At 41.0% G+C, this 25,539-nt stretch overlaps 1 protein-coding gene across 13 annotated transcripts in view; it reads left to right on the top strand.

The window, feature by feature from the left end:
• Positions 1–25,539, top strand: part of LOC143338594 (rho GTPase-activating protein 23-like) — a 68,079-nt gene that overhangs the window by 31,699 nt on the left and 10,841 nt on the right. For 3 of the 13 annotated variants that reach the window (XM_076759083.1, XM_076759080.1, XM_076759077.1), the window contains exons 2-7: positions 18,828–19,019; positions 20,352–20,382; positions 20,720–20,815; positions 22,259–22,337; positions 22,418–22,478; positions 23,289–24,738. In XM_076759083.1, coding sequence (XP_076615198.1) covers positions 18,828–19,019; positions 20,352–20,382; positions 20,720–20,815; positions 22,259–22,337; positions 22,418–22,478; positions 23,289–24,738 — 1,909 coding nt within the window. Of the gene's footprint in view, positions 1–11,713; positions 12,980–18,827; positions 19,020–20,351; positions 20,383–20,719; positions 20,816–22,258; positions 22,338–22,417; positions 22,479–23,288; positions 24,739–25,539 lie in introns of those variants that run through there. The other 10 variants (XM_076759076.1, XM_076759086.1, XM_076759085.1 and 7 more) reach the window with 8 other exon arrangements.

Consider the following 25,539-nt stretch of genomic DNA (forward strand, 5'->3'; position numbering starts at 1 on the left):
TCTCTTTTAGCTCTAGTTTTGGTCTCTATCAACTCCTGAGGAAAATATCTGGCCCTTTAGCTACTAAATGCTCCACTCCATCTCTTACTGTGTCTGTCTGCTGTTCGGTGCTGAGAAGGTTGCATACGGTGGGTTTTTAGAGCTTTTTCTCTGAAAGCAGCTGGCTGTTGTTGCTGGAAATGAGGGGGAAATGCTATTTTTTCTGGGATCACACGATGCAATGATCCTTACACTATACATACATATTATGATGAAACTGCAGTATTTTTATTCCACCCAAACTCTGCGAAGATATGCTACCACCAAAATTCGAACTATGATATGATAGTCTACCCAGTCTCTACACAAAATAATCTTTCACCAGTGTAAACATATGCTACTATTGTTAAAACTCAACAAATCTCCTACCTGGTATAAAAGCTTTAAGGAAGGGCAACATCAAAGACAAGAGCTTCATCTGCTGATTCACCCACTGATTTCATTATTTCCACATGTTTTCTGAGGAAAACACAGATCCTAAAATAGACTGAGTGCTTGTCAAACTTGCCAGGTCAGTGGAAGGCAGTCCAACTAATGCAGCTAACCAGATTCAAAACAAAGGAAGTGATGTGGCTACAGAGCTCGTCATTATGTCGATAGTAATTTGCCCAAGGCAGGTTGATTTTTTCATCTTCATAATTGCACGCAGCACAGAGGTAGGAATGTGCATTTAATGAGATCATTTAATCAATATTGATGCCTTATAGTTATTTTCTTGAAGAAACTGAAAGACAATGGGACTGAATCGTGAAAGGATAAGAAGAATAAAGGAAGATGGTAGCTCCTGTCTCTGTTCAAAGATAGCCTCTTGCATTAGATTTTCTCCTTGATCTTTCTCCAGCTGTCCACTTACTCCTTGTTGATGACCTGTGACCTCTTCCCAGTGAATGCTGTGAGAGGTTTTGGTGTGCTGTTGACAGATAGGTGCTGTTGTCTGTTTCCTGTCTGCTTTTCTTTTGCAAAAAAGTCCACAACATGAATTGTTTTAAAAACTGAGATTGTTTAATGCAACTTCAAACTTTAGTTTATCAGCTGTTTCAAGCAAAAAAAGTCCAAAGAGTTTCTTTTGATGAAGCACCATCAGTGATGGACAAGAGACGCAGGAAGAGAAATTAATTTTTACTGGCAGTTTTGGATTGGTCCTGTAAGGTGGAGGTGTGCCTGAAACAAGCTAGTTCATACAGCATCACAACATGACATCTAAATGTGTTGTAAGGCAAAGATTTGAATGCCTTTTCTGGATGGCCATGGAGAAGAGAGAGACGCAATAATCGGGGATAACACTGCACACTTTGGGATTATCTTTCTTGGAAAGCATTTAGTGTCACAAAATCTACTTTGCTGTTGGAGGCTTATCCACAAAAATGCTTGTTTTTTGGTCAGAAACACGTCCGACTAGTTCATGGTATGGAAGAATAACGCCACTGAGCCCTTGTTATCAGCGTGTCTGTCTGCTGCTTCCTTCCTTTCTTGTAGTGCTGCGCTCTTTGAAACACAAACATCCAAACTGGTCCCATTGCCTTCTCAGACACAGAGCCACTGTTTAAAATAGAACAATGGTCTTATACATCTGCCAGAGCTGGTCTGTGATCAGTACTAGTCCACAGAAAAGATACAGTGTCTGCTGCCGAATAGCTTGACCAAACTGATCTCAGAGCAGGTCTGTTGTCAGGGTACAACAATGAAGAATCACTGGAGGTCTGTGGTTACAAAACATCCCAGGCTAGTGTCACTGACTGCTAAATCAAATCAGATTGTGTTTTCTGATGATGATAGATGATAGTAAGTCATTAAACATTGCCACTCTCAGCATCGCTGACTGGGTTCTTTGACTCCAAAGTCTAAGGGCTGATATTGAGGTTGATCCAGGCATATTTTAAAGATCAGTATCCGGTGAAAGAAAGCAGAAATATTAATACAGATCCTTTCTCTACTGAACTCTGCTGTGTTTGTCAACCTCAGCCTGCTAATGTGGCAGTGCTACTCTTCTTTACAACAGCCTACATTGAGAGCATTTCAATCATTTCTGTGAGTGAAAATTAGAGTGTATGAATGTAAAAAATGATTTGGGCACACCGGTGCAAGTGACATTTGGACATCCAGGTCAAATACACAGATTCACTGTCTCATCATTTAGTTGAGCAGCAGTGACCAAACCATTCAGGCCCTTTCCAGTCGGCATTGGCTGCTGATGACAAATAGCATTGGAGGCACTCAGCTGCCAGTAGATAATTCTGTAAGTAACTCGATGACTGTGAATGGATTGAGTGTTTCTGTAGTTCCAACAACTCATTCATATCGGATCAATGATGATCAACTTAATAATTTTGAACCAGGTTCTTCAGTATTTGGATTATGTAGCTCATGAGTAATAAGGTGTGCCAGATCATAGGCTATAGCTGTTATTTCAATGTGCCAGACACACACAATATTTAATCAGCATTGCATATCTACTGCTGCTATTTAAATATAGGATGAGACCCACTGTTAAAGGACCTGGTAGAGATCAGGGCAATAAAAAGTTATTTGGGACATCACTATTATGGATATTATTGAATTGGAATAATCTCTTTGTAGCTCATACAGCAGAAGCAGTTTTCAGTGGCTGTCTAATTAGTGTTGACAACCTGCAAATGAGATGAGCAGCAGAAGATATGAAATATGGATTAAATGTATTGGTAGCCCAACAACCTTTAACTGGGAATAAACCAGTTAATTTTTTAGCTGAGGAGCACACCATACTGCATCTCCAGTTAGCACTGATGAAGTGACAGGTAGTTGTGATGTAGCTTTTGTTTGTTACAGCTATCCAGCAGTTGGTGGTCAGAGCTAGTTTGTCTGCCCTGCCTAGCTCATCCCTCTTCTCCTCACAGTAGCTCTCAATGGCACTGCATCCATTCCAGGGAGCCTGAGGCTCCCTCGCTGTCTACCAGACTGATTGGCAGCATATTGGTCTATATCATTCTGCACACCAATTGGGCGATGGCCTTGGACCCTTGGACACTTTCTCCATATTGCTACCAGCAACACGATAATAGTGCATAGTGCTAAACCTGTTAAGTGTAGAGTTTTTGATTACGACCCAAGGTTGCAGAAACTAAGCACAGAACTAAGGGAGCAATACAAGGGTATAAATAACTACAAAAGAAAAACAAAGTCTCAAAACACAAAAAATCAACTAAACCATGGCAAGCGGGTAGGAAAAAATACAAAACTAGGAACAACCAGGCAAGTAGGAACAAACAAACAGGCTGCTAGGAACAAGGCTAGGAAGAAACACTCTGGAGACAAAAGGCTGGAGAGTCTAGCATAAAGCTGAGAACAATCTGGCAACGAGACATCTCCGGCATGCCACTTAAATGGAGAAGGATGATGAGTGATGATGAGTAGAACAGTTTCAGGTGCATCACCTGCCCCGCCGAACAACCTGGCCACACTTCCACTGCCATACTGGAGGGGGAGACTCAACAACAAAATTAGTCCCAGCCACAAATCAGAGAAACACAAAACAAAAACAAAATAGCAAACTGTCATGCTTAACAAAAGCGAAGAGTAGCATCACACAATTTCCATTTGACTTTGTTGCCTTTCTGTCGGAAATGTTCCCACACCAAGCTTTGTTTAGCACTTCATTTTTTAACCTCAGGCTTTTCACACTGCCCCAAAGCCATTAGTGGAGTGTGTGTATGCAAATGAAATCTGAATCGCATAGTAAAATAGTTTTAATCTTAACCAGGGTTTGGAACTGTTTCACCATAAATGCGTCACAAGTCCTGAATCTGCCACTGAATACAGACACTGATTTGCAGAGAGCTCATAAATCAGCTCATAAAATCAACTGCCAAGTTTAAATTAATGGAATTAATTTTGATTAGTCACAGATGATCTGCTGCTGGTGATGTTTTGCATTTTAGATGACAAAAATGATGATCAGTACATCATCTTAATATGAGAAGGTGCTAGCCTGAATGTTGTCTGCATTGCTCTTTGCACCACCACCATCAAAACAATATTTACTCTTGTACTTAACAAATTAAAATCTAACTAGAGCCCCCGTCATATTTCTGCACTAAATGACCTTTCAGTTAACACCACATTCAGTTTTTAGCTGAGCTACTCATGAGACCGCCAGTATGCTTTTCTACATCACTTACCAGTTGAAAGTGCTTGCAGTATTTAGTGGCATCTAGCGGTGAGGTTACAGATTGCAACCAACTGAACAAACACGAGTTTGTGTGTCATGTTTTTGAAAGGCCCATGCAAAACTACTCTGTATCGCTTCCCCTTTCCAAGCGTACAGGAGAACCAAGGGTGGCTGGGAAACTTATGAAAAATGTGTGAGGCACTTTCTAGAGCCACTGTTTGGTTTGTCCATTGTGGGCTACTGTAGAAACACAGGGCAGACTCTGTGGAAGAGGATGCACTCCCTCTGTAGACATAAAGAGCTCATTCTAAGGTAACAAAAACACCACTATTCTTATTTTCCGGTGATTAAACAGTAATGAAATTATACTTTTAAATATTTTATTCAGTTTCTGCCACATGAAGTCACCAGATAACCATCAGAATGTCTCAGCATTAACTGAAAAGACAGACTTGTCTCTGAATTTCTGAAGAGAGAGAATATACTGCCTAGCCTAGTAACAGCAGTTGTGTCTCACATGAAAAAAATTCAAAGAAATGCATAAAAGTGAAGTTGTAGTTATTTTTAGCTCAGAACCATTTTCACAGTTGACTAAAAATAGGTCAATTAGTGACTTTTTCCCTCTTTCATCAGGGACATATTACGCATGTGTCCTCCTTTTACACTCATTCATGCCTCCAGTCTGATCCCGTCCTACTCATGTTAGCATATTTCAGTCAGTGCACCATATGCATTTCTCACTTACAGGTCAATTTAGCCTGTACTCTCATTTGATGTGACAGACATCAGGAAGATGTTCAGCATCAAGACGCATACACACAGACAGGCTCGCTTCTACAATATCAGCCCCATATATACAAGCATATGTACCACATGTATGTGTGGGTGCTTGGTGATCCAGGAATTGAAGCTCATTGTAGATGTGTCTGGATGAGAGGACGTAACTGTCTAAAATTTCTAAATAAAATGCTGTTGAAGACTTCTATATTGTATATAACTTAACATTACAGAATAAGCTTGTCTATAGTGCAGTATGGTTTGTAGGTTCCTGAGTGTACAGCATGACCCTTTTAAATGTGCTCTGCAGATTCACTGTATGGAAGGGAATATTTTGAATGCAGTTCATTTCTGCCAAGGAATGGCTCTTTATGATACAGTGCTGCCCACTTGTGGCTGTAAAGTGGAATCAGTGAAAGTGATGCATGATTGTTTTTTTCCCTCTGTGTCTCCTGTGTGTGCCCTCTTTTTCTTCTCAACAGTTAATATGCTGTCCTGATTAATAGGCTGCTAAATGAGTCTCAATGTAAACTAAACTGCTCAGCGATTATGTGCAACCTAGTTTTATGAAAAATGACAGGAGAGTCTCCTGCAAGGTGTTTATTTAAAAAACAAGAAACAATATTGAAAGTATTTGAAACTTTACAGTTGGAATGGAAGTGGTGGTAGTAGTTTGAAGAGTTGTCTTTTCACTGAGTGGAAATAATTCCAGTGTCACAGAATGGGACATTGACACTGTTTGGTTTCCTGATCATTCTCAGGAGAGGAAACTGACAATTTTAGAAGGAAGAGAGGAAATTTGCTTGGGGGAGTAACACCATGGTTTGTGTAACCAGTTATTATCACATTGTTATTAGTGTAATATTGATATTTTGACTGGGATCAGTTAGTAACAAGTGAAGCCACTGGCTTCAAAAACATACAAATTGTAGTTACTGTTGTTTCATTGTAGTTACTGAAACATATTTGAGTATTAACTAGTGGTTAAAGTGCATGTATGTGTGTTGCTGTTTGCTTAGATCACTGATCTGTCCCGCTGTGGTATTGTTGAGGGGCTCCAGTGTCTCTATTCAGCGTCCTCTGCAGCTGTGTTAGTGAGTTTAGTACTGTCATCAGCTCCAGCCTCCTCTTTATCCCTCTATTCATCCTGTCTCTCATTGTCTCTGTCTCTTTTCTCCCTCTGTCACTCTCTCCTAAAAACAGTTGTCACTTTAAAATTATGTGTGCTTTCTTGGAATGAAAGAGAGGCATCATTAAATGTGACATTATACCTGAATGAATTATAGATATGTTATATTCTCCCTCTCTTGTGAGGGCAAAAAGGCCCTGAAACAGCATTTAGACTGACATAGCGCACTTAAAGCTGCATTCATGCATTTTGTAGATAGAATGAGTAGAATTTGTCAGTTGCATTTCAAAGTTGGCCCCTCCTCCCCGGCTGGCACCTGCTCACCCTCACAACCTGTGTGTTGTGATTGGCTGGTGGCTACACATCTACCGCCCAGAGGCTGACGCCCAGAAACGTCCTGAGCACAGCAAAATAAGAAAATACGGGCAGTGGGCAGAGTCTGTACAGATACAGACACAGACCACCACAGACCTCCAGTGGGTCATAAGTGACGATTGAGAGAGATTATTTTTGTATGAGTCTGTACATTGTTTTTAGGAAAATCCTACTCTCATTCTGCCATGAACATGTAATCAGATGTGTAATGTGAAAGCGCCTCTCAGCTCTTATAGTACTTCTTCCACCACGTAGTGATCAAAGACTAGAGATGTAAAAACTGGCCAAAAATGACATTGGGTTATTTCTTCAAAAAAAAGTGCATAGGAGGGCAAAACTTTCATTGATGAAAAATGTAATGCAAAAAATTCAACAACACAGTATAGGGCATTGTTTTTTTTGTTTATGTTGAAAATTGTGTCGAAATCAATGTAGTATTCCAAAAAAAAAAAAAAAAAGGATGAAGTGTGCTCCATAGTGAATGGGCATCAAGTCCATAAATGCAAAAACTGGCGAGATCAAAAACAACCAGGCGTCCAAAAACAAAGGGAAAAGTCAGGTAAACTAAGACAGGTTGGAAAATACAGGAAGTAAAGCAAAATGTGACTCATAAGGTCAACCTTCAACATAACACAGGAAATACCAAAACTAAACAAAGCAGATCGCAACAGTGTATTTTGTAATGTAGATCTTTTAAAAGACATGTTTCTGTTGAAATGAATATACCTATACAAGTAGTACATCTGTTGTTTTAATTTCAATGTCCTGGACACGTGATAATGAACACCAATTTTTCAAACTGGTCCAGTATTGAATGAGGGCGCTGCAGCTAGCAGCCATAAAAAAGGCTATAATGTAATCCCCCTAGACGTTTACACTCCATCAGTGTTCGTTCATTGTTCAAAGAGTTTGGTTTTGCTGCAGACAGGCTCAGATTGTTATAATAAGTGTTTGACAACATTATGGAAAGGATCCCTACAGCTATGGATCCTTTTTGTTAAGGAGTGAGATTTGTTTTTTGTTTAACCACAAACAGCTGTTATAGTGCTCTCACCAAAGCCACCAGACTCCATTCACAGAAACAGTAATTTTATCATCCTGAAACATCCTACCAGTCACTGCCCCAGCTGGTAGAACATGTCTTGATGACAGTTCTACAAAACTACATTTAAGGTATCCTTGAAAATACTGATGTTATCAGCTGATAGTTGGTCATTTTTAAGCTGTTTTATAGGGGGATGATAGTTAATTTATTATTTATTGGCAGGATTAGAAGGGATAACATTGATTGTCTTCTGCTCCATCATAGAAAACATCCAATTATCCATTACCTCCACCCTGGACAGATCATCAGTCATCTCAGGGCTGATGTACACTGTACGTGACAGATAACTGTTCACATGTATATGCATTAAGAGTCATAGCTACCCAGACTGCATGTGTGGCAGCTAATGGGATACCAACTCCAACTACTTGCTGTGTGTACTAGTGAAATCAACACACTGATTGCTGTTTTTAAAAGCAGTGTGACATACATTTGTAACAACGCTGCTGACAATATTGAACAGCATTATTTCACAGATATGATAAAAAGCATCTACAATTCTGAGTTTACAGCAAACGACTGGTTCAAAGGCAGCTACAGATTCTCAGACTAGTTTAACTTCATTGTGCACCTAAGTCATCAGAGGGCATGGAAAAAATCCAAAACATGTAGCAGTTACTACTGATTGGACTACTCCATGATATCAAACTGAATTTATAGTCATTCATGATATTTGCCTGCTGATTGTATTGTAAAAAACCTCTCTCATACAGTAGATAGCAAAAGGACACTTTAAAAAAACAAGAAGGATACTTCCATATCAGTACAAACAAAAGGAGTGAATGTTAATGAATAGTTGTTGTCAATTACAACATAAAGTAGATGTTTAAGAAGTTACAATTGTAAAAGAGTTGTTTTCAGGTAAACTCACACACCAGTGGCAGCAAGCTACTGTGCTAGGCACTAACCATCCAGAGCAGGTTCTGGTTCAGGGTCCAGGACCTTGACTTTAGTCCTAAAAGCTGCAGTTGCCATTCTTGTGTCAGTTCACTCAGTTAATACATGTCTCTCTTTTTGTTCATCTCAGTTGATTCTTAAAATCACATGTAGCTGTTTTCACACACACTTCACTCTCTGTCCTACAGGGATCGTGTCTTTCTCTCTGTGTTCCTCTCTCCCATCTTATTTGCTGTTCGGTTGAGTTGTTCCTCCCTCTTTCTCTCCCTTTCTCTGGCCGTGTCTCTTCCTTTCAGACTGAGATTCTGCCTGACAGCTCTTTATTTACCTTGCTCTCTGCTTGCTTGCTCCTCATTCTCCTTAAACTTAAATGATGACTTGACCCCAACTGCAGAACATTTGTAAGTTTAAACTTCCCTCACTGAACTGGGTGAGTTTAATTTAGAAAAGGATTGATAGGATTACCAGAACAGAGAAACACATACATCTTTGTGAGTTGAAGGATTGAAGATATCATTATAGTATAGTATGGAATGACTATGCTTTCTGTTTTCAGTCAGAAAATGGTGAAAAATGTCAATCAGTGTTTCCCATAGCCCAAGATGATATCCTCAAATGTCTGTCCACAGCCCAAAGATATTCAGTTTACTGTCATAGATGACTAAAAGACTAAGAACTAAGAAAATATTCACATTTAAGAAGCTGGAATCAGAGATTTGTTTAAAAAAAAAAATCAATCCAGTAGATTGTTTGATCAAACCATTGCTGTTTAATTTAATAGTTGGCAACTAATCGATGAATTGTTGCAACTGTAATTACTAATAGATTTGATAACTGCATTTGATTTAATATGGTGTTCTTGATTTGGTAGTAGGTACTCTACATTTGTGTACCATGAACTGAAGTGAATCATGAATTAAACAGAGAGTCAGACAGTCAGAGAGAAGCATTTCTCCTCACAGCCATCATGTGGTTGATCGCCCTCATACCAGCGGTGCTCGCCTTGAGCTGCTGTGGAGTCCTAACAGGGCAGAGGCATAAAGAATCAGGGCAGAACAGATGCATATTCTCCTCTGACTCACACATCACATTATGTTATTTTTATTCTGGCTTGACTCCTCCATGATTATGAGTCTTCACAGTCAGGGAAACACTGTCAAAAGTGCACAGATTTGGTCACAGTTCTTTTCCCAAACCATCACTCCTCAAATGGAGAGACACACAGTAATGCCAGAATAATGTTCGCAGTAGTTTGCTTGGTTTCAGGTAGCATAACTTTGGCTACTTAGGTTTTGTTTTACTGTTGTAATGCACAGAAAAGAAAGGTTAAGAATATAAAGTAATAAGGCAGAAAAGAGAGAAGGTGTTGTTAGGAGAGAAGTGGTGAGAAAATAAAGAATTGGAGAGGATAAATAAGTGAATAGGAACTGAAACAAAAGGCCAGAGGAGGACAGGAGATGAGAGATGCAGAGGCTGCTGGATGATGTTTGCATGAACGTCAGCCTCTTTTAGCATCTCTTCATCCCACTTCTCCCTCTTTATCTTCATTCTCCCTTTCTCTCGCTGTCTGTCAGTTGAGCTGCTCTCAGGTGTCAATGAAAAGAGCACTGAGGGGCTGACAGCTCTGCTAGAGCTGTTGTGGAAGGGTAGAATGGACACGTGCACACTCTCTCTCTCTCTCTCTCACACACACACACACACACACACACACACACATACACACACATAGCCTGGCGTTCACATGTAGAGTTATCCAAGAAGCACAAACATTTATGCTCTTTGACAGTTTGGTTGTAATGTTTTATACTCTCAGACACTCATTTCTATTTTTTAAACCAGATATACACACAAATGCACAGACATTAAATGCGACACAATGCATTGCATTGTACATACCATATAATTTTTAAGGGTGCTAAATAGTGCATAAGCATTTGGATACTCAAAGAAAATGATGTAGGATAAATGCAGTGAGCGAGGTAACAAATAGGGAGTGATTCTGAACACTGGAAGCAGGTGAAAACAGCCAGCCTGGCTTTGTTCAGAGTTAATATATATGTTGACCAACACTTCTAAATATCACTAATCAATTCAAAGTATCTTCTTTGTTTAATGCATTTATTAGGGAGTTTTATGCTAAGCTAGGCTAATCATGTCTTGTCTTCAGAAGACATTTAATGCACAGACAAGTAATTGAATCTTCTCATGTCAGACAGCAAAAACGCACATTTCCCAAAATGTTAAACTTTTACTTTGACACATTAATTATTGATTGAGTCCACAAAATGTCAGAAATTGGATTTGACTTGATTTATTCATGGATCTACAAAATACACTAAATTATCCAAAGGATAACATGTTTAAGAGAGAACACTAACTTACAGACATAAAGCATTTTACATGAGATTAAACAACAGAATCTTAAAACAAAAACTGAAATTGCATAAAATAATAAATGGCAAGATCAGTCCACCTAAATACGGAAAATCAGGTGAATAGCTCCAGTAAAATTTCATTAATAACCCATATTCCATAAATAAGCACTGACCTGACCTCTTGGGGGTTTTTTTTTTCTCTTTTGCTTTTTTTTTTGTTTGTTTTTTTTGTTTTCTTCAACCTCAGAAAATAAAAGGCTAATCCACAGTACTGCACTAGTGAGAAAAAAAAAAAAAAAAAAGAACAGCCTCAGGCTACATTTTTTACTTTAGGCTCTATACTTGAATGCACACTGGCCCCGCTATTGTAGTCATGCTGTGTATATGCACAGGAGCACAGAAAAATTGTGAAAAATGCTCATCCTAACTTCCTAGAGCCCAAGATGACATCTTCAAATTTCTTGTCGCATCCAAACAGAGATATCACTTTGATATTAAAGGAAAGCAGCAAATCCTCCCACATTTCAGCTGGAACCAGAGAATGTTAGTCTTTTTGCTTCATCATTTATTGTTGATTAATGTTCTGTCAATCTGCTAATTGATTAACCAGCTAATCGTTTGAACACACATAGTTCACAACGTACCCTGGAGACCAACAGCAGCATCATGTGAGTCTTAAAGGAGGAGACAGAGAGACCAAACACTGAGATAGAGATAGAGTAACATTGCTTTCTGCTCTACCAATGGGCTAGATTGTGTAGCAAAGGGATGGTAGGAATGTGACTGACTGAGAGAGAGAGAGAGAGAGAGAGAGAGAGAGTGCAGGGATGTCAGCAAATAGACCCAAGGGAGAGAGAGAGAATGAAAAGAGAGAGAGAGAGGCATGGCAGGGTTGAGAGGCGGAGGGAGGACTATACTTAGACAGCAATAAAGATAGTCAGCCACAGCCAATGCTGCACTATAGTGCCAGCATGAAGGGGGACACACTGGATCTCTTAGAGGCAGCTTGGGATTGTATCCAGGTCTAAAATCTGGTTTGACAACAAACTGCGTTCTCAACTCAGCTGGTCCAGGAACGGAATTCAACTGGTCTGGGATGGAGCCGCTTCCGAAATACAGAGACGAGCACTAAATTTAAGCCAGATCACACAGCAGCAACTAACCACTACTTCAGTGAGATGAGTGTATTTTTTCTGACATGAGGACAATTCTACTTCGAAAGCTTTAGAGAGGACTTGTTATTATTTGAGAAGGCTATATCAGCTAATGTTGCCTCTAAAGTTACCCTGGGACCGATGCTGTTTCACATTCAAAATACAAAGATGCATTCCTCATCTAGACCTGTGAACTGGACTTGACGAAAGGTGAAGGAAGGCAACAGGAGGTCAAGATTTGTTGAACGGCTTTTTCAATCACAGAAATTTTGACAAAGTCAAAAACAGATGGGTAAAAAATGAGGACTAGCTCAAGACAACATGGTAGAAAAGTGGACAGAATATGACAAATGGAGTCTAATCTAATCAAAGATCGGATGCTTTCCCTGGCTTTGGGCAGAATCATCATGCCTTGACCATCTATCTTTGAGACCAATGAAACACAGTCTGAATTTCCCTGAAGAAGAATGATGAAGCTCAAGCTAAATTCAAGGAGGATACAACAATTACAAATTCACACATTAAAGACTGGGTGTTTTGGATTCACAGTGCTGAATGTGACACTTAAGTAGTAGAGATACTGTGTAGGAGTTTGTTTTCCGCTGATTTACCCTCGGTTGTCGCTTCTGGCCATGATGCATCCAGCGGAGATCGTGCGCAGGTGACCGCATATCTCAGTTGTGGGGTCTGAAGCCTTGTGACCCCTGGTGTGTGTTAGTGCGTGTTCCCTGTACAGACAGTAGATGTGCTTACGAATGTGGAGGTGCTATGCTGAGGGTGTCAGGTGTTGCACCAGCTCCGTCAGGCCACGAGTGGCGATTTCAGTGTTCTGTCGGGGTGGACTGTAGCGACGCTGAACCTCGCTGTATCTGGCTGGCAGTTTTAAGGGGTGTTTCACCACGCACCTCACCCCGGCTGACCCCCATTGCATCACCAAGAAGACGGGGCTCCCGGAGGCTCATACAGCGCCAACGCTTATCCTGGGTAAGAGGGGAAACACTAGTTTGGGCTGAAACTGGGGCTGCCATTATGCCATTATTCAGTACTATTAAATTGTGTTACTTTTTGGCCAGGAGTCAGTATTTTACCAAATAAATTTGTAACATGATCATCATCTGACACTGAGTCTTGAATTGGGTTTCAAGCCAGCTTGATGATCACATTATTAAACAAGTTGATGTAAGACACTTTAAAGAATTGACATTGAAGTCATTAATATGTCTTTGGCCTTCTCATTCCCCACACTCTTTTTTCTACAAAAGGAAAAAAAAATTATTACCATCAATGTACCATATTGTTGGCCGTATATGATCACCAAACCATCAGCTTAGTGGGAAGGCTGGTCCTGATGCCCTCTGTTTAACGTTTGTTAAATGTGGCTTTGAATAGATTTTGAAGAGTCTTGTACATTATTTACACAATATTTTTGTTTTTATCTTTGGACTTGGTCATTGTGTCAGTAAGGCAATTTTAAAACGTCATTTGTTGCCGTGTTTCACATCCTGTGTAAGGTACAAAGTGGTTGAGAAGGAGGTTCCAGGAACCAGGGGTTCACCAACTCAGCTTCACAGACAAGGGTTCTGTGCCTTAGACCTTTACATCCATTATAATGATAAGACAAATGGTCAAATGTGGTTATCTCATCACCGACTGGTTTGGTTCTGAGACTGTCTCATGGTCATCATTGTAAAACTTCCCCTTTTCAAAGATGAATGCTTTTTCTTAAAATTTTGTAATGGTTTTATTTTGCTACTGAGGCCACTTAACAGTGAAAGTTTGTTCACTTCAATTATCAGCAGTATAATGTAGCCTACAGCCAGTAGGTTGTTTTTGCAAAACTTTGTGTACTACATATCTTCTATGTATCTCCTATGTACACATCTTGTTTATTACCAAACTTCTTCGAGTAATATTAATCAGTTTTTTGGACACTTTTTGAGGGCAGAAGGCTATGAGCTGAATATCACATCAAAGATGGAGTGGTCTAGTAAAGTTGATATGGCTAATGTGTCAACAAAAACATTTTGACCATTAACAAATGTAATGTCAACCTGAAGATTCCAATTTGCATTCTCTTAGTAGCTCTCTTATTGTCCCCACCAACTCTTGAAAAAAATATTTCACTCTTAAGCTGTGAAATGTTCCACTATGTTCACCAGCTAGTTGCTAACTTCGTTTGCTGTTTGGTGCTGGGCAGGTAGTGTGCAGTGAGTTTTAGCAGAGTTTTTCCTCTGTGAACAGCTGTCTGCTGCTGCTGGAAGTGAGGTTGATGACATTGGTTAGACTCAAACAGTGAATTCATGGACCAGAAAACAAAAATAATAAGCTGATAGGGGGTAAATGTTGGTGTAGAGCTTAAGAGAACCGCAGAGTTGGTAATACTGCGTATGTAATCATTAGCAACCCCTTTCACATTGCACATAGTCATTTGACCCATTGTTGATATGAAAATATTGGGTAATATTATGTGGGGATATACATGTACTTAGGTTTGACCTCAGACATGTGGAATGAGAATCAGTGAACCAAAAAATCTGGAATCTAGCTACTGGACTAGAATTTGTCTGTGGTCCGTCCTTCTACACAGTAGATTGACTGCAGCCCTGAAAACAGCCATGGCTGTCATCATATTGAAGGGTCCTCATCTCCTGTCTGATCTGATGACTGTGGACAGGTGTATTTCCTCTGGGATCTTCTTTTGCCATCTTGCTTTAACCTTTCCTGTCTTGTCTGATCAGTGCAAAGACACCGTTATTGACCATCCTCATTCTTTTCCACCATGTGGGTGTCCTGGTTTGATTACAGGAGGCCAAAGTCACTGCTATCAGTGTTAGGGGTGACTTTAACCTGTGTCAGAATAGAGGCTGCACAGTGGAATAGAACAGAATGGCTGCGATTATCTACAGTTTGGAGGAAGATTCAGCACGTGGCAGTTGATTCATTCGAGTATGTGTTTGTGTGTGTCTCATGCCTCTGTCTGCCTCTCTGTGCCTCCTTTAGGTGTTATGTAATGTAGCACTGAGGGGGCCTGTTGACAAGGGGAAGGGAAATGAGGCTGATGCCCTCTCTACGCACAGAAATTCATGTAGCTTTATATAAAATCTTGTGTATGTGGGTGTGTGTGGTTGTGCTTTTACATCATGTGTTCAAGTATGCATCAGGCATCATATCTTTTCCAACACACACTGCTTGTATGTTTGCATGTCTGGTAGAGTGATCCAGCTTCTAGTATACACTGTGTGTGAGTGTGTGTTATTACACAGCGTGTCTGTCAGTTTATATTATGTGATCTGTGTATGCAGGGTGGATGTGACTATGTCTTTTTGCATTGTGTCACTCTTCCTCTCTCAGTTCAGCTCATTCTCGTGTGGTCTGAATGTCAGATGAGCTAAATCATTGCAATACCCAACAGTAACGGCCTGCAATGCTAAATCCAAATGAGGCAAACAAAATGATTAGTGCAGTAGACAGAAGAACAAGTAAATTGATTGAGTGGCCCATGTTAATGATGAGCTATATTTGAGTCAGCACAATAAGCTCTTGTTATCCTGAAAGAGCTGCACAATCAGGCTGAGAGTTCAGGGTTAGGTAAGGAGTGTTATTTAGGGTAGGAGGGTAAAGCCAAAAACATTAAACAATATCAGACTTTAATTATACTTGTTTTAAGTTACTTCTCTGAGTGAATTAAATTAAGAAAGGAAATAGGCTTTATTAAACGAAGATATTATTGGTTTACGACTGCTTGTAACATTTAATGAATTTCATCCACAATACCAGTGTGACCGCCATTCTTACCATTCTTAGATAGAGATGCTAAGATACAGTATTAGTTCCAAAGTGATTCATGTGTATGTATAATTTCCGATATAATACATCTGCTCAGTGCACATGTACACAGGTAAAACCAGTTCTGCTGAGAGATGCTCCTTATTAATTGAATATAGGCTGTAGCACAGTATCAGCGTCTTTTTAATAGCTTGCTCGTGTTTTTATGTAAGATCTGTAAAAAGAGGGAGGTCTGGAGGACAGCACGAAAAAAACGTTGAGGTTCAAACGCAGTTTTTAAGGATCATCATTACCCTATTCTAATTTGCTTGAAATCATTAATTTGAACGATACATGATTCTACAAAACAATATCAAATTTCGCCCTAATTGGAATCCACTCTAACTGAACACTCAAAATCCCTCATATACTACACATTGGCAGACACTAGCAGGCTACTGCTACCGCGTTCAGATTCAATGTGCCATCCATGTTGTCTTTGTCTCAGTTGTGGTAAATGCTTGCCACAGACTACTCAAAGTTTAATACGTTCTCTTCAGTCCATTATTGGAAAAAGAAAAGTTACAAAAAACAACACATTAAATTAAAGGGTCTGGGATAAGAATAATGTCAGTGTTAATTGTGTAAAACTATAGAATGAAGTTATTGTTCATGGACTTGCTTTCAGTTGTTGGGCTAACAGAGCTGTGTCACAGAGAGAGCTGGCAAAAAAAATCACTGTTCAATAAAACACATTCTGGCATGTTGGCATTTCACACTGTGAGTGGGTGGGCGAGTAAGGTGAGTGTGTGAGAGAGAGATGGGAAGAGAGAGGTAAGCATGTAACAGCATCTCACCTCTTATGTTTACATTCACTCATGTGTGAAATGTCACCTGCAGAGATGTCGCATTAGGAGGAATCTAACACTACAATGTACCCAACTATCTCACATATGTAGAGATATGATGACTTCCTGCTCTGTGGCTTTGCACAACACAACTCTCCAGCACACCCACAGCCACACATACAAAGAAATGTCAGTGGGCAGGAATCCTCTGCGGTCATTTCATTGTGTTTGTGAAGCCTGATGGTGGAGAATAATATATGTTATGTAACGCTATTAGAGTGGGTCCTTAAAAAGTTTGAAAAGTCAGTCTGAAGTGTAAACCTTAAAAATATTCATGCATGCATGTTATGCACTTCATATATATTCAACTACAAATCAACCGTCAGACTCTGTCCACTCACTGATATTATGGTAAAATGTGGTTAGAAAGCAAGCCTATTCTAAACTAATTGGCTTCCTTCTGTGGCAAGTGTGTCTTTTACCTTCTCTCCTTGGAACTATTCTTAGAGGCAAATGTTTCCCCAAAACACTCCTCTGAAGGGATCGGCTATCCACTTCCCGTCTCAAGAAACAGAGTTCCTGTTGTTTTCATAACTGGCAGAGTCCAGTGTTTTTAGTGTATGAATGTGTGTGATTTTCTGTTGTGTGTTTTGCTGTGTGTGCTGGTGGATACTGTACAGTATATAATGTTTTCATTCTCTCCCAGATGGTTTTATGATCCATCCAGCATTTTTTTTCTCAGTACTGCTGACTAATAGTTTCTGGTTTAAAGTATCATACCCTCTTTAAACATACACTAAATATTTTTATATTAATGACACGTAAAAAGATTTTTAATGTGAAAGTTGTGAGTCAGAAGTGAGGCATTAGAGATCTCAGTGGCAGTTTTCAGTGAAAAAGCCTTGAAACTAGCTCATAAGAAAGCAGAACATGGAGCAGCTGAAGAGCCAGATGTTATTCTCAGGAGTTGGTGGAGACCAAACCAGAGCTAAAGGAGGAGTGAACGATGGACTTAGATTCATTGTGTTGAAAGAAACACAATTTCAAATGAGTGATGATGTTGCTTTTCGTCTGCAGGATGAGTAAATAGGTTTAAGTTTAATATGTTCCATCTGTCTGGCTTGTTTAGAGTTTTTCTGCTACCTAGTGATCAAAATAGGATAAATGCAGTTTGTTGCCCAATTTAAAGTATTCAGTGTTTTGTGCCTTTGAAACACAGTATACTGTAATTGTCAGGGAAATTAACCCACTCAGTAGAAATTAAACTAAATAATAATCAGTATTGGCTAAATTTAGAATATGTATGTAACCAAAAAAACATATATCCATAATCATGTCTGCATACTGTGTTGGACCAGTCCTTCTTACCTGACAGGACATTAGAACAGGGCTTTAGTTCTGGCAGAGGACTGAAGTGACACTCGCATCAGCTGATCGGCTGTCAGCTGTTTCATTCATGAACATAAGTGGTTCATAGATCAGCTGACTCCGTCATCCTCCCTATGTAGAAGCTTTTATATTGTTAACTTCAGATATGTTTTTGTTTAATCGCCCCAAGCTATCAAGATCAGTGTTGTTAATTCGATAGATATAGTTTCCAGGCATGTTTGGGCTACTGTATGACCCATTATCAAGCTTAAACATCATGTGGAGCAACATCATCTGAACATTAGAGAACTCAATGTGTGTTGGTATCTGGCTTAATCCTTACCTCCTTCAGTCTATAGAAACATCAGTGGATGTTTCAGTCTCAGTCTTTGTGAAGTTTCCTTTGTCTATTGTTCATCTGATTTTCCAGGTCTGTGTTTATGAGCCCTAATAATTTCCTGTTGTTCCATGACTGATATTTATAGACTTTATATATTTTTAACCGCCATTGTTGGCTGAAGGTAATAAATATGATTATAGGTGAGGTTGTTAGTGAAAATAGAGCTCACTCTTTAGAGAGAGGAAGTCTCAGAGAAATTCCTGGCATTGGTGGAATTCTGGCGGATCTGGGCAGAGTCCTCAGTGAATGGACCACAATACGCCCACATCCACCCACTCATACTTCTCCTATATGTATTCAGCGATGAATGAATACACAGTCACACGCAAGAATTCAGTGGAGGTGGACTTCAGGATTCACATGGTTAAGTTTTGTCAGTGTTCATTTCCTGTCAAGAGGCAACGGAAAGTTAATTGTCATTGATCTAATAATTTTCTCTTGTTGTCACTAGGCTAAAGGGTGGAAAGATGGCATGGTGTCATCCAATGAGAACAGGCGCCGGCCACTGTCGTCGGGTGAGGTGGAGGGCATGTCATGGCAAGGACCACGGACCATTTTCCTTCAGAAGAACTCACAGGGATACGGCTTCACTCTGCGCCACTTCATCGTCTATCCTCCAGAGTCCTCCCTCCACAACCTCAAGGTTAGCGGACTGTTGTTCTGGAGTTGGACTTTGGTCTGGACACAAAAAAATGAATGTATGTGGCTCAAGCAGCCAGTAGAGAGAGTGCAAGTACAAAAATTTAATCAGTATTTGGGAAAACACCTCATGCCATCAAAAGTAAAAGGATAATGAAGACTTACTGAAATTTCTCTTGGACATGGTATGATTTTAAAAATAAATGTCAACACTCAGTCAAATTCTGACAATCAAAGACTTTGCACAAGCCTTTCAGTTGCAGAATGTAGTGAATGGGACCTGACTCACACTAGCAACATTGCCCTGTGTATGGCAATGTCAGTTGATCCATTTTGGTCTAAAATGAAACATCTATAGCCACTGACTCCTATGTTCATACTTGCGTTCATACACAGTCGACAATTTCAGCCTTCTATATTGTAATGTATACAGTATTATATGATAGTTGGCAGTCATGAATGTGTGTGTCAAAGCATCTAAACATGATGAAAAATAATCAGAATACTCTGCATAATTTTGTACATTACAGGCAGGAATTGTTGTGGTCATTGTAAAACATATAGACACCACAGGCTGAACATGACCAATTGCAAAGACAACACATGGTCTTCTATTGTATATTCTGAGGACTAATGTCAGGTATGATGTCAAGAGCTTATTTCCTAAGCAAACCACTTCTCACTAAAGGCTAAACCTAATGCTGTGCCATAATGGATGCATTTTATCCGTCTGTCTGTGGCCTGTGTGTATACTACATATGGAAAAATAATTCTGTTCCGCTATGCCAAAAAGTTGAACATGCGAAGCTCTACAAACATCAGACAATCTTGATTATGTGCACATACACACACACGTACTGCATTTAACCCATAAGTCATTCTGATCATTTTTCTAAGGTGATACAGACCCTACAGGTACACACACACACTTAATGGGTACTGGCTTAGAGAGTGGTTGGTGTTGTGTAGAAGTGGACCTCAGTCTGTGTGCAGAGCCCTTTGTGTGTGCAGGTCAGGAATGAGCTAACTCAGCGAAGCATCAAAGCCTCCAGATAGATCCAGCCAGCAGGCCTGCCAGTCAGACAGGCAGACAGACAGACAGATAGTGAGACAGGCAGTCAAACTGACAGGGAGTTAGTATGTCAGTCAACAAGACAATTAGACAATTGGTCAAACTGTAGATTAGCCAGTTAGGCAGCTGAGCAACAGCCCAAACTGCCCCATCAGCTGGAGTCAGCCAGACCTGGGTGGGACTAGAGCTTTGGGTTGAATGTGAGCCAAGCAGTGCCCCCTTGTGGTCTTCCTCTTTTGACACCTGCTCTGTCTTCTTTCACAGGATGAAGAGAACGGAAATGCAACTGGAAAAGGTCAGTGTTTTGTGTTTCTGCTGACTTCATCGGCCACACAGTCTTTGCTAATGTTTACTCATTTGGCACTGATGAATCAGTATTACAGTTTCTTGTATGCATCTTTACAGTGCTTGCCATTTGGGCTCATTAGGATCTATTCTATCTATTGTGTTCTGTTTTATAATACACAAATGCTCACGATGTGTTTGTGTGTGTGGGGGACTTTTGTTTCCATGTGTAGGTGGAGCTGATTCAACTTTGTGGGTTTTGCTGATATTTTCAGCGCTGGAAATGTTTGCTGAGTTTGGATTTATTCAGGATGTGTATGCACATACTTTGTATCTGTGTGTTAAAGCAGGTTGTCAGCGGTCTCGTTTGGAGCCAATGGACACCATCTTTGTGAAGAGTGTCAAAGAAAATGGCCCTGCCCAACAAGCTGGACTGTGTACAGGTAGAAGATACACACACACACACACACACACACACACACACACACACACACACAAATGACATGCAATGGACAAAAGATAGCAGCACTTGGGCTCACACTCTCTTATCAATGTTCTCTGACTGTCCGGCAGATTAAAGCTGCCTAAAGACTTCATTACAACGAGTGCTCACAGCAGTAAACTTAACGAACAACAGCTAGATCTAGATCTAGCTAGATCTTGCTAGCTATATATCGTATTACTTAACTTGATGCCCCTGGAAAGTCACTGACCTCCAGTGTAACTTCTCACCCTGCTGTAATGATGTACAGTTGGACTCCAGGACCCTGTGACATCACTGTTTAGTGTGTTTACAGGGACAACAAAGCATACTTCTGATGACACACAACCAGAGGGTATTTGAAGTATGTGGTGATAGATGTCATCTGTGTACAGGAAGGGGCTGAGGACGCACCCCTGGGTGGGCTCGGGTGATGGTGATGACGATGACAGTTGCTGATGATCTGGGGCTTTTTTAATAGACTGTAGTCTGTTACTGAAGAAGCTGTGAATCCAATGGATGAGGAGTGGAGGGATGTTGAGGCTTCTTCATCATCTGGTGTAATTCCAGATGTTAGAGGAGAGAGTAGAGGAGACACGCCACAGTATCTCTGTCTCTCATTTGGCCTTGTGGCCAAACTGGTGGGGGTCCAGCTGTGGTCGGACAGCTGGCAGGATGATATTCAGGATCAGTGTTTCCAGACTGGCCTGTTAGTTGTGTATGTTTTCCAGAGGGTGGGTATTAATGCTATCCTGTAGGATATCCCAGAAGAAGTGGAGGATGGAGCTTCATGACATGAACTAGAGCACCTTACCTGGGATGCCAACTGGCTGTGATAATAAGACTTAATTTTATTTCATTAAGAAATAGGGTATATATGTATATTATAATCAGTTGTTTCATGATCACCTCTTTGTGACACCAGAGAACAAAAATGCTACATCATTTCATTATCATGTTTAGTTTAGTTTAGAGACCTGATACTTTATGTAATATATAATAATATTGTATTTGCATCTTTCCTTTAGTAAATGGTCCTTTGTTGATGGTTCTGGCATCCTTTTTAGGAGAATATCAACTGTATATACAATACGATTTTTAGTTAAACAGGATGACAGGTTACTCACTGATTGGACAGTTTGGGTGACTGTCACCCAACATTATCAAGACCTATGTGGTGAAATCAAATTCTTGTGAGTGACAGCAGGTTATTATGCAATAGGTTTAGTGGGTTGAAAATACAGAAATTAACACAGCATTCAACTGTCTTTTTTATTTTTTGGAATGCAAGCTTGAAGAACCTATGGCCTCATTGTGCCTTGCTACTTCTAAAGCCAAACTCTTGAATGCAACACGTTTCATGTGTGTGTGTGTGTGTGTGTGTGTGTGTGTGTGTGTCTCCCAGGAGACAGGCTGGTGAAGGTGAATGGGCAGAGCGTTCTGGGGAAAACCTACTCTCAAGTAATCGCGCTCATCCAAAACAGGTTGGAGACAACTGTTCAAAAAATACATAATGTTCTGGCATATTACTTTTTTGTTAATATTTTTAAATCTTTTTTTGTAGTGAAAACATTTTGGAGCTCTCAATTATGCCAAAAGATGATGATGTGTTGCAGTTGGTAAGTGTGAGTATTATCTTTCTTCTCTTTTTTCTTCTTTCCTTCTTTTCACCTCATTACTGTGTGTGGCCACTGCAGTTAGCTAGGCTGTATATTTCATAGCATGGGTTGTGTATGTCTTTGGAATTGTGCATGGGCAGAAAGGGCAGATGACAGAATTAGTTTTACAATCTGTATAAAAGGAATGCATGAAAGGAGGTGGTGCACACCATTGGGTCAAAAAATAAATATTATTGGATGTTCTAAATGAAAGAAATGGAATACACATGCCAAGAACTAATAGATGTAAATGTTGGTTGGCAGTTTTCTGGTCAGCCTTGACAAGGCTTACAGTTGGGCATACATTTTTCTTAAAGGCAACTTATGCACAGAGTCAAACCAACAATGATGGATTCTTCTTCCTCTGTTGCATAGAACTCCATTGTTGTCTATTAAAAATACATCAGTGAGCCACACTGTTGTACTGGCTGGCATGTTCCTCCATAGCCATTAGCACACACACACCGTAGTTTGACACAATACCACATACACCATCCTGCTGCCCCAGATTCTATGTGAATTAATTTGCCACTGAAAATAGTCCCAGACTGAATGCACTATTTCCTCCTGTTAGCTTTGCGTTTGTTAAAAAGTGCAGTATCCAGCTGTTTTGGAGATTACTGACCCTGTTTTAGAAATAAGGACAAAGGAAAGGACTACTGCTGCATGGTGCACGTTGCATCTGCCCAACTCTGCCCTCTAGCAGTTCCTTCCATGTATCTTCCTTTACCCTTTCTGTCATGTTTTACCTCATGTTCTAACTCCTCTTGTCCTCAGGCGTACTCCAAGGATGCCTACCTGAAAGGCAATGAGCCATATTCAGGCGAGGCCCAGAACCTCCCTGAGCCACCACTTCTCTGTTACCCTTCCACTAAGCCCAGCTCCAGTCCCCAACAGCCCAGCCACGACCTTCAAAGTCCCCTGGACAACTGGCAGTGCCGACCCAGCCCCACCACCTCTCCACTGGATAACCGCCCCCCTGCTGCTTCTACCCCCACCTCCGGCTGGCCCGGGGGTCCTGAGGATTCCAGCAGCCACTTTGCTCCATCTGGGCGACACCGTGGCCGCTCATCCTCGGCCATCAATGCATTGGACTTTCACTTTGCTAACCACAATGCTGCCATTGCCTCTGCAACTCTTCCTGCACCACGGAAGAGTAGCCTGCCAGCCTCTGCGCGGAGTCACACCGATGCTCTCTGCCACCAGGCTCTGTCAGACTGGTACTACAGCCAGGCTGAGGCTGCTGAGCGTATGTCCCCCCGCCACCGCAGTATATCTCAGGATCGTTTAGTGGAGCTGGGGCTGGGGTTAGCACTCGGCCCTGTACCTACATCTGCTTCCACAACCTCTATGGAGCATCGCAGAAGAGAAACCCTCCTATACCACCACCAGGCAGCTGCTGCTTCCCATGATTCCTATTGGCTAGGAAGCTGGGGTGGTGTATCAGGACCAGGAAGCAGGTCGTGCTCAGAGAGCCTGCTGGCAGCCTACGCTGAGTACGAGCACAACTATGGGCGTTCTGTGGAAACATTGGCACAGGCCTCTGCACTTGTCACACCACGCTATGAACACTCTTCACAAGGCTCCCACATGACAACGTTCAGAGAGCTGAAAGACCAGAAAGTCTCAGCAGGACATCAGCACCAAACCACAGTGACATCCCCCATCACAGCCTCCTCCACAGTGCCTCCTAGTGGCAGGCAGTCAGGTCAGCAGATCGCTGAACCCCAAACAAGGCGAGTAAAAGAAGAGCTTGTGGGCTACAAAAGCTACAGCCCTTCTTTCTGTCGCAAAGCTGGCCACCTCCTCCAGCAGGCCCACTCCTTCAGAGAACCCAGCTACAGTGGCCCTCACCTCAACTGGAGCCCTGGTAGCAGAAGCAGCCCTGTGGACAGCGAGGGCGGGACGGTACCCAGACCCCAGTCTACCCCTGCCCTGTCTGCTTCAGAGGAGGAGAGAGCCCTACTGGGTGAGGACAGGGAGGTCATCTCCCCCATATCCATGAATCAAGAGGTCGTTCTGAGGCAAAAGCCACCTCCTGGCCGCCGAACCCCTGTTCAGGGACTTCGACATCCCCACTACATCACACCTGTGGATTCACCTGAGCCTCCTGGTTTGACACCTACTCCAGGGACCCCTTCTCCTGTCTCTGGGGGACCCAACCGCAAGGCTAACGGTAGCCTGGCACAGCATGCATTCAACTCCCTCTCCTCTATTCCCTTCATAGGTTAGTGACCTTTTCTCTGTAGCAACTGACATAACACGGCTGTCAGAAGATGTCACACCTTGTCAGCACAATAACAAAATTTCTCACAAAACTTTCATTTTGCATTAGTTGGTTATTAAGTTATAAAATTTAAAAATGTGTTCCTGAAGATGACATTGCACTGCACTAACTCAATGTTATAAATGACCACATTTCTGGCATTTTTAGTCATTAATAGGTACATTTTTGTATATTTTGAACAATATGTTGTCTGTTGCTACAGAGCTTTTCAGTATTTCACTTAATTTATGTGAGGTTTAGCTGTGCTTTCTTTCACCTTTTTTGTGTGTCTGGGTCTGTCATATACAGTACATGTCCACATAATGCTTGTACCCTCAATACATTTAGTTTTCTGTGTGTGTCTAAAACTGTGTTGTTGAATACTGAATGTTAAATGTTCTAGTGTGTTTTTATGTTTTGTACACTTTACTGGAAACACTTCTTAGAAAAATTGATGCTCTGGAGTCAGAAATAGTCTTACTAGCCAAAAACTAACATAACTATAGACTGAAACTTGGAGAAATAGGAGAACTGTTTAAGCCTACCAGTATTAATACAAATTCATTCATTCATCTTCTTTACCCGCGCATCCCATTTCGGGGTTGCGGGGGGCTGGAGCCTATCCCAGCTAGCAATGGGCGAGAGGCGGGGTACACCCTGAACCGGTCGCCAGCCGATCGCAGGGCTACATATACAGACACACAGACAGACAACTCACACACTCACACTCACACCTATGGACAATTTGGAGACCAATTAACC

Source organism: Chaetodon auriga, chromosome 20 (assembly GCF_051107435.1).
Source record: "Chaetodon auriga isolate fChaAug3 chromosome 20, fChaAug3.hap1, whole genome shotgun sequence".
NCBI classification, from domain to species: Eukaryota; Metazoa; Chordata; class Actinopteri; order Chaetodontiformes; family Chaetodontidae; genus Chaetodon; species Chaetodon auriga.